Here is a 12,967-nt window from a genome sequence, read left to right on the forward strand (position 1 = left end):
TTTTGTTGATGATGCTGTTTATGAGCACAAACACATGACATGATGTAGGAGTCCTGGACAGGCGCATGATTTAAGCTTGTCAAATGCCCTATGTTTGCTTTGGTATCAAAGAAATCAAGTGGTGAAACGAGATTCCTTGTCAAAATGTACGCATCACTTTCATCCCATTCCATCGTTGTCCATCACTGCGAGATCAGACCCTGAACTCAAGGCACAGGTTCCCAAGTTATTGTTTCGCTCTATGTAGTATATACATTTATGTTTGCACAGTACTTGTATAGTGCAAATGTAGCAATACCTTAAATAGCACAGGTCTGAAGCTTGTAGTAGGGTAATAGGCAGGGTGATTACTATACAAATGATGGATTAATTGAGTTGGACACTTAGCGGGTGTGATCTCTGAGAATGGAATGGGGGCTATAATTCTCTAAAATTTAAAAGTAGCACTGATAAGAGAATTGCTGCCGCTAGTAGTTCATCTTGTCTACACATTTTAATGGCAATTTTTTGTAGAACTTTACAGGTTGATGATCCTAAAGAATAGTAACCAGAGAAAGAGAAGATGTGATCTAGTGGGAACGCTGCTGAGTATGGATGAGATGCATTTAATTTCCAGTCTTGGTTTCCCTCTATGATCATATAGTGTGCTCCTAGCAAATCCTTATCTGCGGCTCATTCAGTCATATGCACTGTCACTGCTAGTCTATTGTTAAAAAAAAAAACTAAAAGGGCTTGAGAGAATTTGGGGTTTTGCCTCCTTAGATTTAACTCACACACCACACTTGTGTTTTAACCCCTTTGCTGCATCAGCGCATCCACAAAGTGTAAATTGGAAAGTCAGACATTACTAGTGAACTATTCTGTCCCATTCCATACTTTTATAGTCATCATTTTTGTGAAGGAAAAGCATTTCTCACATCTGACAGAACCGAACGCTGGTTCTGTCGCTGAGCAACTCGTAGGGCCTTATTACAAGTCTGGTGGTCCCAGGGCCGATGCACTCCAGGCGGTTTGACCACCACATTAAGCCCTGGCGGTTGGACGGCCAGGGGACGGTTGTGCCCGCCAGGAACATGATTCCCGATGGGCTGAAGGACGCCTGACTCATGCTCAGTCACGGCAGTGTTGCGTTCAGCACTCCCATGCTGGGCACGAGTCCCCTTTCTGCTAGCCTTTTAATGGCGGTTTCACTGCCATGGAAAGGCTGGCGGAAAAGGTGTGCTGGGGGCCACAGAGGGGCGCCTGCACTTCCCATGCCCACCGCCCTTGGAATGTGCACTATTTGCTTTGAAGACAGAGCGCATTCCGAGGGTGCTGGCTTGCTATGGTATTGGTCTCAGCTCGCTTAAGGGAGCCAATGCTCCTGCCAGGCACAATTATTTAATCAACATTTTTACTATAGATATTACAGTGATATTATCCATGATGTTATCAAAGATGTCATGAGTGCTGTAATTTTTGGGGCAATTAGCAGTGCATGACAACATCGTGAGTTATAGTTACCTTAGGGCATGAGTTATAATTACTTGAGATAATTATAACTATAAGTGGAGAATTTCTGTAGATTTGTATGTTTAAAATGTGAGCCTACCTATAACGTCCCTGTAATATTCTTTTTTTTAAGTGAATTTCTATTTTTTTTAAATTCTATTTCCTAACTATAACCTCCCTGTAACCTTTGTTTTTTTCGATTAATTTCTATGGTTGTTTGAACGGATTCTGATTTTCCTTACTATGCGCTAATCCAACCGCCGCTGTGCATGTCCTTTGGCCATGCGTGACAGTGCTAGGCCCCAGGGCCTGGCCTGCAGCCAGGCACTGAGGCCAACACCTTATAAGCACCCAACCTTGCACTGTGCACTGCCTTGGCCATTGCATGTCAGGGGTTGCCAGCAAGGCCTGGTCTGCAGCCAGACCATGCGGCCTACTCCCCTAACAACCCAACCCCACACTGTGCACGGCCCTTTGGCTGTACATGGTGGGAGTTGACCACAGCCTGTCTTCTTGGGTGTGAGAATAGGTGTAAGTGGGTGAATGTGGGGATGAGAGTGGCTGTGAGAGTCTCTGGGGATCATTCTGACCCTGGTGGTCCAAGACCGCCAGGGCCACGAATGACGGAAGCACCGCCAACAGGCTGGCAGTGCTTCCAAGCCCATTCTGACCGTGGCGGTAAAGCCGCGGTCAGAAAACCGGGGCCGGCGGTTTCCCGCCGTTTTTGCCCCGGCTGGGCGAATCCGCCAGGGCAGCGCTGCAAGCAGCGCTGCCCTGGGGATTCTGACCCCCTTACCGCCAGCCTGTTTCTGGCGGTTTTCACTGCCAGGAAGAGGCTGGCAGTAAGGGGTGTCCTGGGGCCCCCTAACAGGGCCCCATGAAGCTTTTCACTGTCTGCTTAGCAGACAGTAAAAAGCGCGACGGGTGCAACTGCACCCGTCGCACCGCCGCAACACCGCCGGCTCCATTCGGAGCCGGCTCCTGTGTTGCGGCCCCCATTCCCGCTGGGCCGGCTGGCGCTAACTTGGCTAGCACCCGCCGGCCCAGCGGGAATGTCGGAATGCGGGAAGCGGTATTTTGGCCGCATGGCAGCCAAATGCCGGTTCCCGCCTGGCGGGCGGGGGTAGTCGGAATTAAGCCCTCTGTCTTGATGTGAGAATGTGTGCATCAGTCTCTTAGTGGGTGTGTCAGTGTCTGCGCAGGTCTGTGAGTGGGTGAAGGAGGGTGTCAGTGGGTCTGTGAGGGGGTATGTGAGAGTCTGTGAATGGTTGTGTGAGTGTATGGGTCAGTCTGTGAGTGGTTGCATGAAGGTCTGAGAGGGGCTGTGAGTGAGTACACGAGGGCCTGAGTGGGTCTGTAAGTAGATGCTTGAGTGTCTGCGTGTGTCTGTGGCTGTGTGAGGGTCTGAGTGGGTGTGTGAGTGGGAGACAGAGATAGATAGAAAGAAAGAGAGAGTGAGAGAAAGAAAGTGAGAGGGAGCGAGATAGAGAGTTTGTTAGGCTTTGAAGGATGATATATTTAGATTTAGATATTTCTGCACAAATTGAAAAGAAAATTGTATTTGTCAATGAAAATGAGTAAGATCACCTTTCAGAATGAGCCTTAAACATTTGCAGTTGAAAGAAACTAAAGGAGGAAAATGACTATGGATACACCTAGAATCAAACCATCAGTGTGAAAGTCTGGGGCCTTCACCATTACCATATCCTTTTTTTAATGTTTTGGTTTTTAACCCTTCATGGGCTATCTGGGACTGCAGGGGGGGCCTCAAGTCCTCCCCCGTGGTTCCACCTGATTGTTTAAACGTTTTGTTTTTAATTTTCAGCCCTTTATGGGCTATCTTAACCGCAGTTGGAGCCTCAAGGCCTCCCCCGCGTTCCCAGCCGGCTCCCGCCTCCTGCGCGAGCTGGCATTGATCCAACAAGCAGGTAGCTGCTTTTCATAGCAGCTTGTTGCTTGCTGGAGCAATGTTTTCATCTGTCTTTTCTGCGCACATATCTGGGTGCAGGAAAGACAGATGAAAACTCCAGTTTCTTACAGCGGGCCCTGTTTGACAGGTCCTGCTGTCAGAAAGTGGACTTTGTTTGCTGTGACTTGGCTGCAGCTATCTAAACTGCAGCCAAGCCATGGTAAACAGCTATGTCCCAGGGGTGGGCACCCCAGGACATAGCAGGAGTTGACCCCGGGGGATGGTGGTCCCCAAGGCCATCAGTGGCTCCTGGAAGGGGGTCCACGTGTCCCCCCTCCAATGAACATAACCACAGTGAAGTAGAGGTCCCCAGGGCTTGGGGATCCAAAACAGACCCCATTCATTCCTTTATAAATTCCTTGAGGGGGGTGGTGGCCCCTGGGGGGTCCTGGTGGGCCATGCCACCCGCATTACTTATACTGAATGCCCTGGGGAAGTGGCGGTCCTCGGGCTGTGGGGAAGGGCTGTCAGTCCTCCCCAACTCATATAAAGAATTTTGCCCCGGGAAGGTGGTGGTCCCTGGGTCATGGGGGGGGCCACACAGCTCCCCCTGTACATATAGCAAAAATCACCCCGGGGATGTGGTGGTCCCCGGAGCTGTAAGCAGGCCAGGAGCCGCCCCTGCCCCCGCATTCAAAATTATAAATGGCCCCAGGACCTGGCCCACTCTGGGGTTTCAAAGAAAAGTGCGGGAGCCTGCCCTTGTTTTTTAAACAAATTTGCTGCAAACTTTGTGAATTTGCAGCAACATTTAAAAAAAATGCTTTTTAGCTCTGAGGAGGCGAATGGCCCTCTGGGACTCCAGCACCAGAGCTAAGGGGTCAGAGTGACCCTACCTGTGCCCCTTTTCTTTTTGTAGCATTTTATTCTGGGACTCGGCTGAAGCTGAACCCCAAGATGGCTGCCAACACTTCCTGGTTTGAAGTGTTGGCAGCCAATCAGAGTTGGGCATTTCCCTGCAAGGGTTTGCCTTTTTTCATGAATCATCGCGAAGGATCTGCTGCCCTAGATGTACAAATGTATTTTCCCTTTAGTATCTTCAAAACTACTTAATGAATTTCCACCAAATAAGCAAAAACGTGATCTGCATACCCAAAGCTAGCTTTCTGCCAAATTTGGTGTAATTCTGTCCAGCGGTTCCGGTTGTATTCGAATCTAGAGGTCCTATGGAAATTAAGTAGATGACCCCCCCCCAAAACCTTTTTCTCAACCCCGGCTTGGCAGATCACCCCAAAACTTTACAAGTGCAACAAGAATAAACCGGCCACTTTTTGGGAAGATTTTGGGAAGGTTTGTCAAACGTTGTCAAAGATATAGGCAAATCAAAAAAGGCTTTTTCTATGGAAACATGGTCCTAACTATAACTACCTAGTGGTGACCGCCACTAGGTAATATATATATTTATATATAAATATTCTGATTGCAGGAGAGAGAGAGAGAAAATTTACAGTGCTAAACGAAGTGCATGCAGGCATAGTTTTTTTTAGAAGCCCACAGCCAATACTGCCAAGTGTTGTGGTTGCCAAACATCGAGGCTGCCTAAACATGAGTCCAATTCATGACTTTTTAAGGCCGTATGAAAAGCAATTGTCTGCATATTGTTTTTTTACATGTGTGCAATTTATCACACTGTGGCCCATATTTAAACTTTTTGTCGCAAACCAGCACCGGCGCTGGTTTGCGTCAAAATATTTACCGCCGGCTTATTTAAGGATTGACGTTAGCCGGTGCTGGAGGCTGGTCAGTGTAAAAAAAAAAAGACTCAAACTAGGCAGCGCCAGTGTAGGGGAAAATGGGGGTTGTGCGTCAAAAAATAGTGCAAGTCAGGTTTGAGTAAAAAATCATGGCTCAAACCGGACTTGCGCCATTTTTTGACACACAACCCCCATTGAAATGACTCCTGTCTTAGCAAAGACAGGAGTCATGCCCCCTTGCCCAATGGCTATGCCCAGGTGACTTCTGTCCCCTGGGCATAGCCATTGGGCACAGTGGTATGTAGGGGGGCCCAAATTAGGCCCCCCATGCCACTTTAAAAAATAAAAATAAAAATGCTTACCTCAACTTACCTGTACTTACCTGGGATGGGTCCCCCCATCCATGGGTGTCCTCCTGGGGTGGGCGAGGGTGGCAGGGGGTGTCCTTGGGGGCAGGGAAGGGCACCTCTGGGCAGCTTCCATGGTCTGAGACCATGGAAGTGAGCCCACAGGTCCCTTAACGCCTACCCTCACCCAGGCTGTGCGTCGATTTTTAAGGCCCGCCCCATCCTGTGCGTCAAAATGACGCAGGAGTATAAATAAGGCGCACAGGTCTTAAAGTCATTTTTTGGACAGGAACGCCTACCTTGCATGTCATTAACACAAGTTGGTTTCCCGCATCCAAAAAATTATGCACACAGAGGTTTTTGGGATGTCCGCGGGGTCGGGCATTATAGTTTAAATATGGGTCAAGGTTTGTGCCGAGTGCCCGTCAAAATTTTTGATGCACATTTGGCACAAACAGAGTATAAATATGCTTCTGTATATTTTGCATCAGTTACTAACCTGGACTAACCCAACAGCAGCATTTGGCATACTACTATAAAGCAAAACTAAAGATGGGTAGAGATATAGATAGACAGATAGATAGACAGATATAAAGCAAAGGCCCAATCGACCGCCCTTTATGGCGCTGAACTCTGGGGATTCCATTGCAATAACAACTTTGGAAAAACGGAAAACCATTTTGTACGAAGGCTACTTAAAATACCGACAAGAACCCCCCTAGTCCCTGTTTTCCTTGATATTAATCTTAAAAGAGCAGACTATCAAGCATTATTAAGACCATTGCTGTATTGGGTCAGGCTATGGGTAACCCCGGAGTTGAGTGATTACAAGAACGGACTGACTGAACTAACTCAGATAGATGGACATATGAATACCCCTTGGTTAAAATATGTATCTAAGTGGTACGAGAGATTAGGTTTATCACACCTATGGGAAGCCCCACAGAACATGACAACATGTACCAGGAAAAATGTAAAGGACACTTTTTGGTCTTATGTCAACGGAGAGCTATTGCATAGTTCATCGATTGGTACTCTGACTTTGAATTTTTTAAACATAAAAGATACACCTAAATTCGAACAATTTTTGGATGAGGTCGGCCCTCCTCTGGCAAAAACACTTTATTTACAGTTTAGGTACGGGGTCTTACAGATTAATGCTTACACATGCAATTGGGGAGGGGTAAAAGGATGTGAACTCTGCACTCTCTGTACCTTAGGGGCTAAAGAAGACGTTGTTCATTTACTCTTCTTTTGCCCAGTATACAAGAAACCAAGGGATCGGTGGATCAAACCCGTTTGTAAATATGTGGGGGTCAGATCCTATAAAGAAGCAGTGCGCATATTTCAGTCCAATACTTCACAACTAGTGGTGTTTGGCACAAGCAGATTCCTATATAATGTGTACCTTATCAGGAATCGACTTGGTCACAAATTGTAACGCTTTGTCAGGTGGCCCGCTCATCCCCCTCCTTGCAAAGGTATATGATGCACTGTTTTATCGACAAGTTGAATTTTTTTTTTTTTTTCCTCTTAGTTCTGGCTTTTAATTATTTTATAAATTGCTATTTATATTTTTATACACTTAATGATACTGCTTAATCATGGGGACATCCATATACTTCTTGCCAACTGTATGTATTGTATCTTATATTTTATTGTATAATGTATTTATGTATGTCGTATTTATTTCCTGTCCTGACTTTTATGGCAATATTTGCCGAAATAAAGTAACGAACGAACGAACGAACGATAGACAGATAGATAGATAGATAGATAGATAGATAGATAGATAGATAGATAGATAGACAGATCGATAGACAGATAGATAGATATTACTGTTGTTGAGTGTGGGTAGTGGGCATGACTGCTTCAAGTGGGTCATCATTTACCCCAAAACTATGGTAATAAATAGTTTATTATACTCTGCACATCTGCATATAAGGTTTTATGCCTTGGCTTTTTTCATGTGCACTCGTTTTTAACAAAAGGTATTTAAACAAAACCAGGATGCAAGGTGTTAAACTAATACAGTAAGTTAAATTCTCAGTTCAGAGGCCTTTTGACATTCAGAAGGTTTTTCCTCTTGTGTAAAATAATTGCTATATGCATTCTGTAAGGCAGTAAGCACCCTTTTTTGTTGCCAGTTTTGGTTTACTTTTGTAATAAACTGGACTTTGGGATTTAGCAGTGAGGTAGAAAAAGTGGCAGTGTGTCTATTAGTAGACTTCCTCTAAATACCATTTACTTATCAGGCCATATTTATTTTCAATGCCATGGCATAAATATTGCCACATCAAACCTCTTCCACTGCACTGCACCAATTAAACCCCTCCTTGCCAGGGGTATGGATCAAAACATCAAATAGCACAGAACAAACTGTAAGCAAACTGTTGGCCCTCTCAGTATCCAATGGGTAATAACTATACCCAGTGCTTAATTTCTGCCATTGGTTGCTTGTCGTGGGGGCTGGCATTAATTTTTCTAGATGAGCTTGGCTTTAATATCTCTTTTTAGGATTTGATTCAGGGTAAGAAAGTGAAATCAGGAAACCAGAAATGTGGGAGAAAGAGAAAGAGTGCGAAAGGACAAAATCAGTAACCTGCAAGAGTGAGATAAGGAGGCTGGAAAAGAAGGGAGGTGAAAGAATGACTGGGCATTCTTGGTTATTCCACAACTGCATTTGGCAGCACTGGTTTCAGGACCCCAACAAAATGTTTCAAATTAAACAATACTGGCTCATTTGTGTAATATCTATTAGATGTGTACCCAGAAGTCTTGTGTACGTTCAGCCAGGCTATATCTGCATACTGCTCTAGACAGAAGGAATACATTGCGATTGAAATAATTCAAATGATACGTTGCACCAATGACGCACACATAAGTTTTCATCTGTTTCATATAATTTTCCTTTCATTTTTTTTCTTCCAGAAGTTCTCCGTCTCCTGACAACACCTGTCTGCTGAATCAGCTGATGTCTATCGCAGACTATGCCTGGTTGAGGCATGAACTTCAATGAAAGTTGTGAGGGCTCCATTGGAGGGTTGGAGTTTAAAGATCTTCAAATGTACTAAATGGCTAAAGATTCATTGGGAGTCTTCAAATCCTGTGTGGTGTGATCACGAGAGAAAAAAAGTTTTGTTTTGAAGATGTAGATTAAACAGTAATTGTGTACGCCTGCCTCTACCATAACAGGCACTCTGGGGGAATGGATGTGCCATGGTGGCGCCACTCAACACCACAGATGGGCCGTTCCCCAACAGTTCCGATCCCTTTTACCATGACCACGCAGCCAGTCGCATTATCATCCCATCTATTTATGCCATTGTCTGCTGCGTGGGGCTAACAGGTAATGCCATGGTCATCTACGTAATCCTGCGCTATGCTAAAATGAAGACTGCCACCAACATCTACATTCTGAACCTCGCAATTGCGGATGAGCTCTTCATGCTCAGTGTGCCATTCTTGGCTACCGCCACAGCTCTACAGCACTGGCCCTTTGGTTCATTCATGTGCCGGCTGGTGCTCAGTGTTGACGCCATCAACATGTTCACAAGCATCTTCTGCTTGACGGTGCTTAGTGTGGATCGATACATTGCTGTAGTGCACCCGATCAAGGCAGCCAAATATAGGCGACCAACCGTTGCCAAAGTCATCAACTTCTGCGTCTGGATCCTATCACTGGTGGTCATCTTGCCAATCATAATTTTTGCAGATACGGTGCCATCAAGTGATGGAGGGGTGGACTGTAATTTCCTGTGGCCAGAGAATTCCAACTTTCTCTGGCTAGAAGCCTTCGTGGTTTATACATTTCTCCTGGGCTTTCTTATCCCCCTTGTGGCCATCTGCCTCTGTTACTGCCTCATTGTGGTGAAAATGAGGGCAGTGGCACTCAAGGCAGGTTGGCTGCAGAGGCGCAAGTCAGAGCGCCGCATCACTCGAATGGTTATGCTAGTGGTGGCTGTGTTTGTGGTCTGTTGGATGCCGTTCTACATCATCCAGCTCTTCAGTGTCTTTTTCCACCCACCTGACCCTTTGGTCACTCAGCTTTTCGTCATCCTCAGCTACGCCAACAGTGGTGCCAACCCCATTCTGTACGGTTTTGTCTCTGATAACTTCCGCCGCTCATTCCAGCGCATCATCTGCTTCAGATGGATGGATGGTGGGCTTGAGGAGCCCATGGACTACTGTGCTGTGGCCCTGAAGAATCGGGTGTGCAAGCAGAGAGACTTTCCCCAGGATTACTTGGGCTCTGAGATGGTCTACAGGAATGGGACTTGTGCCACCAAAACCACGATGCTTTGAGTGGAAGATCATCTGATGCTGGGGCTTCTGCACCAGTGTTTGAAGAACAGCTCATAGACCAATCATTGCTATCAAAACTGGCTATCAATCTAAGGTGCAGGCGTAGGTGGTGTATGAGTAGGTAGCAACACATTTAAAACATAGGGAGAAATTGTGAAAGATGGACTAAAATAATATTGCACTTTTGCCATTCCTGGTAAGTCTTTCCTTCATTCCAACCAATCTCTTTTTTTTTCTAATACGTTCCCCCATTCTTTTCCATTACCAGCAGCTGTTTAACACCTTTTGTTATGTAGGCATTTTAGTCCATGTTGCCCCCTCCTTTCTCGTTTATTGCCTTCACCTCATCCCTTTTTTCCTTTCACTTCCATTTTCCCTCTCTGCCTTCTGTTAAAAAGTGTCATAGATAAGCAAACTAGTCACGCTACTGCATTTGTTCAAGATCCTCCTGCACTGGGCAGATTTCACGGTGAAAGATGCCAATCTTCTCAGCTGGTTGCAAGGACCAGGAAACAGGAGACAGAGAAACGATGCACAAGACATAAACAAGTTTGTCCTTCCGGTTTCTTCTCCCTTATTATGTCTGGGGAGTCGGAAGAAATGTCGGGACATTTTATTGATGGCCTTTCGCCCTCTCCCAGTGCTGGAGATGTAGATCAAATGAGCGACAATAAAGCGGATCATTAAATAAACACAACTGTCATTAAATACCATCTATGAATGTACATCTAGAACATGAAACTTCCAATTCTGAATTTCTTCTTGTTTGACCCCAAACGGTAATGGTTACCAGTTCCCTTCTTTTTGCTTCCTAAGACCTGGACAAAAACCGCATGACTACAACTAGACACATTGTAATTAGGAGAGAACTGACTCACTCACTTCTCGTTATCCGAACAGACTACTACCACATTACTACTTCATGGACAGGAACTCAATCACAGTGAAGGAAATATTTATACATGCACTATTGAAGATACTAAAACCAAACCTTCAATATCAGCAGCGGCAGCCGCCTAACTCATGGGGAGGGGCGGGGGAATTATGGGGGACAGAGACGAGGTAAAAATTAAAAAAAACACTTACCTTGCCTCCATCCCTGCCGCCTCCTGCTGCCTCACACTCTTCTTCTGGGGACCCAGCATTCACTTATGGGACACCAGCACAGGCTCCCCAGCAACCCTGACACTGCTTTCATGCAAAACCTTGCATGAAAGCAGCACCAGGATTAGTCTGAGCGGCAGTGACTGCTGGTCAGACACAGCCCTAGGGTCTGTGCAGTTTCTCCAGCCTGGCTATTAAACACAGCCAGGCTGGAGAAACCTAAGTGCACATGTGTGTTTGGCCGGCTTGAGACAGCTGGCCAAACACACATGCGCACTTAGATGCACTCTCTCCTCCTCCTACTCCCACCTCCATTGGCCCAACCCCACTCGGCATTGCTGGCTGAGCCTGAAGCAGAAAAATAAAACAATATTAAACTATTGTTTTATTTTTCTGCTTCTGGCACAGCCAGTGGGGCGTCACTCCTTTGCCATAGCGAAGGAGCCGCCCCTGTTCAATATGCACTTCTCAGTGACATCCCGCTTTAAAACTATTCTCAACTGCCAGCCTCCTAGACAGACGCATCCCCTCTGTATGGGCAGAGGGAATACACCCCCCAAAGTTTTTCCCTGACAAGACGAGTGTCTGTCAGGCTGAACAAGGGTCAGACTTACAGACACTCTTCTTGTTCAGGTCAGGCAGCCAGGAGCAAGACATGCTCAAAGTGTGCTGGGCCCTGACTGCCTGAGATGAACTTTGCCAGGCTGAGGAGTCCAGAGCCCTGTCGAAGTGACCTCCATAGCCTGGCAAAAGTTCCTCAAGGCCCTCCCACTTGTGGCGAGAAAGAGCATCACTGGTAGCCTCAGACCTGGGGTCTCAGGTTTAAGACCGGAAGTGCCCAGGGCTGAGTGTCAATCAGTGACACGTCGTCACTGAGTGAAGGGTGAGATGGGGAGTCATCAAGTCTTACTGACTTATCCCACTCTGTGATGAACGAGGAACTGCTGCCTTCCCTCATTGGTGGACCTAAGGTCAGCCAATGAGAGAAGGCAACAGTCCCAGTCCCCTTTGGGACCTCTGAGGCTTCTCTGCAGGAGAGCTGTAGTGAAGGTAAGTTTTATGTAGTTCGATGCATGTGTGCATGTAGTACGAATGTATATATGTGCAATTGTGAGTGAGTGTTCTGAATGGGTGTGTGTGCATGTGTGTGAATGCATAGGTGTGAGTGAGTGTGTTATGTGGATGTGTGATCCCATGCACCTGTCCTTCCTAAATATATAGGCCACCGGTGGTCCTAGATGACACAAAACCAAACTAACAAATCACAGACCTCACCCTCCAGGTTTGCATTGTATAGCAAGTTATGACACTTGGATGCAGATTTATCAACAATTCATACTTTTGCAAAGCTACAGAAAGTGACACAAAGTGGTGCAAAGTGTTGATAAAGTATTTACTTCCCAGCACAAAATACTTTTGAACTGGAAAGTATCCCTAAAAGTAACAAAAACAACATATTGCACTAAGTTACATTGAGGGGTGTCTATGGAACATGCGCATTCCCACTCTAGCACCCAAGGTTGGCAGGTGCGAACAAGGAGAAATAATTGTATTTCTCCTAACGTTTCTCACGTTTCATATGTGCTGCACTGTACAGCTCACATCCAATGCTTTAAAGTGAGTTTAAGCACACTATTTTGTATTGAGTACAAAGGCTATGCTAAGCATCTTGCAAACAAATTTGCACTATAGTGTGGCACTAGGCAGGCTGCTTGTGGGCTAATGTCAGGGAAGCATGAGGCAGTGTCATATTTTAGTAGATATGTGGCCAGATGTAAGAAGGCTTTTGCGCCTCGCAAACGGTGAAAAACGCCATTTGCGAGGCGCAAAAGTCCCTACGCGATGCTGAAACACATTTTGCGAGTCGGTACCGACTCGCAAAATGTGTTTCAGACTTGCATATAGGAAGCGGTGTTCCCTACGTATTTGCGAGTCGCACCGCGATGTAGAGTTGATTTGTGACCGCGAAAGCGGTCGCAAATCAACTCGCAATTCATTCGCAAACGGGAAGGGGTCCCCATGGGACCCCTTCCCCTTTGTGAATGCTCACAATAATA

At 46.1% G+C, this 12,967-nt stretch overlaps 1 protein-coding gene across 1 annotated transcript in view; it reads left to right on the forward strand.

The window, feature by feature from the left end:
• Positions 1–10,491, forward strand: part of LOC138258715 (somatostatin receptor type 1-like) — a 283,334-nt gene extending 272,843 nt beyond the window's left edge. The window contains exon 2 of the mRNA XM_069206000.1: positions 8,433–10,491. Coding sequence (XP_069062101.1) covers positions 8,721–9,806 — 1,086 coding nt within the window. The 5' untranslated portion in view covers positions 8,433–8,720 and the 3' untranslated portion in view covers positions 9,807–10,491. The remainder of the gene's footprint in view (positions 1–8,432) is intronic.
• Positions 10,492–12,967: the final 2,476 nt, after the last annotated feature.

This window comes from Pleurodeles waltl, chromosome 9 (assembly GCF_031143425.1).
Source record: "Pleurodeles waltl isolate 20211129_DDA chromosome 9, aPleWal1.hap1.20221129, whole genome shotgun sequence".
Lineage (NCBI taxonomy): Eukaryota > Metazoa > Chordata > Amphibia > Caudata > Salamandridae > Pleurodeles > Pleurodeles waltl.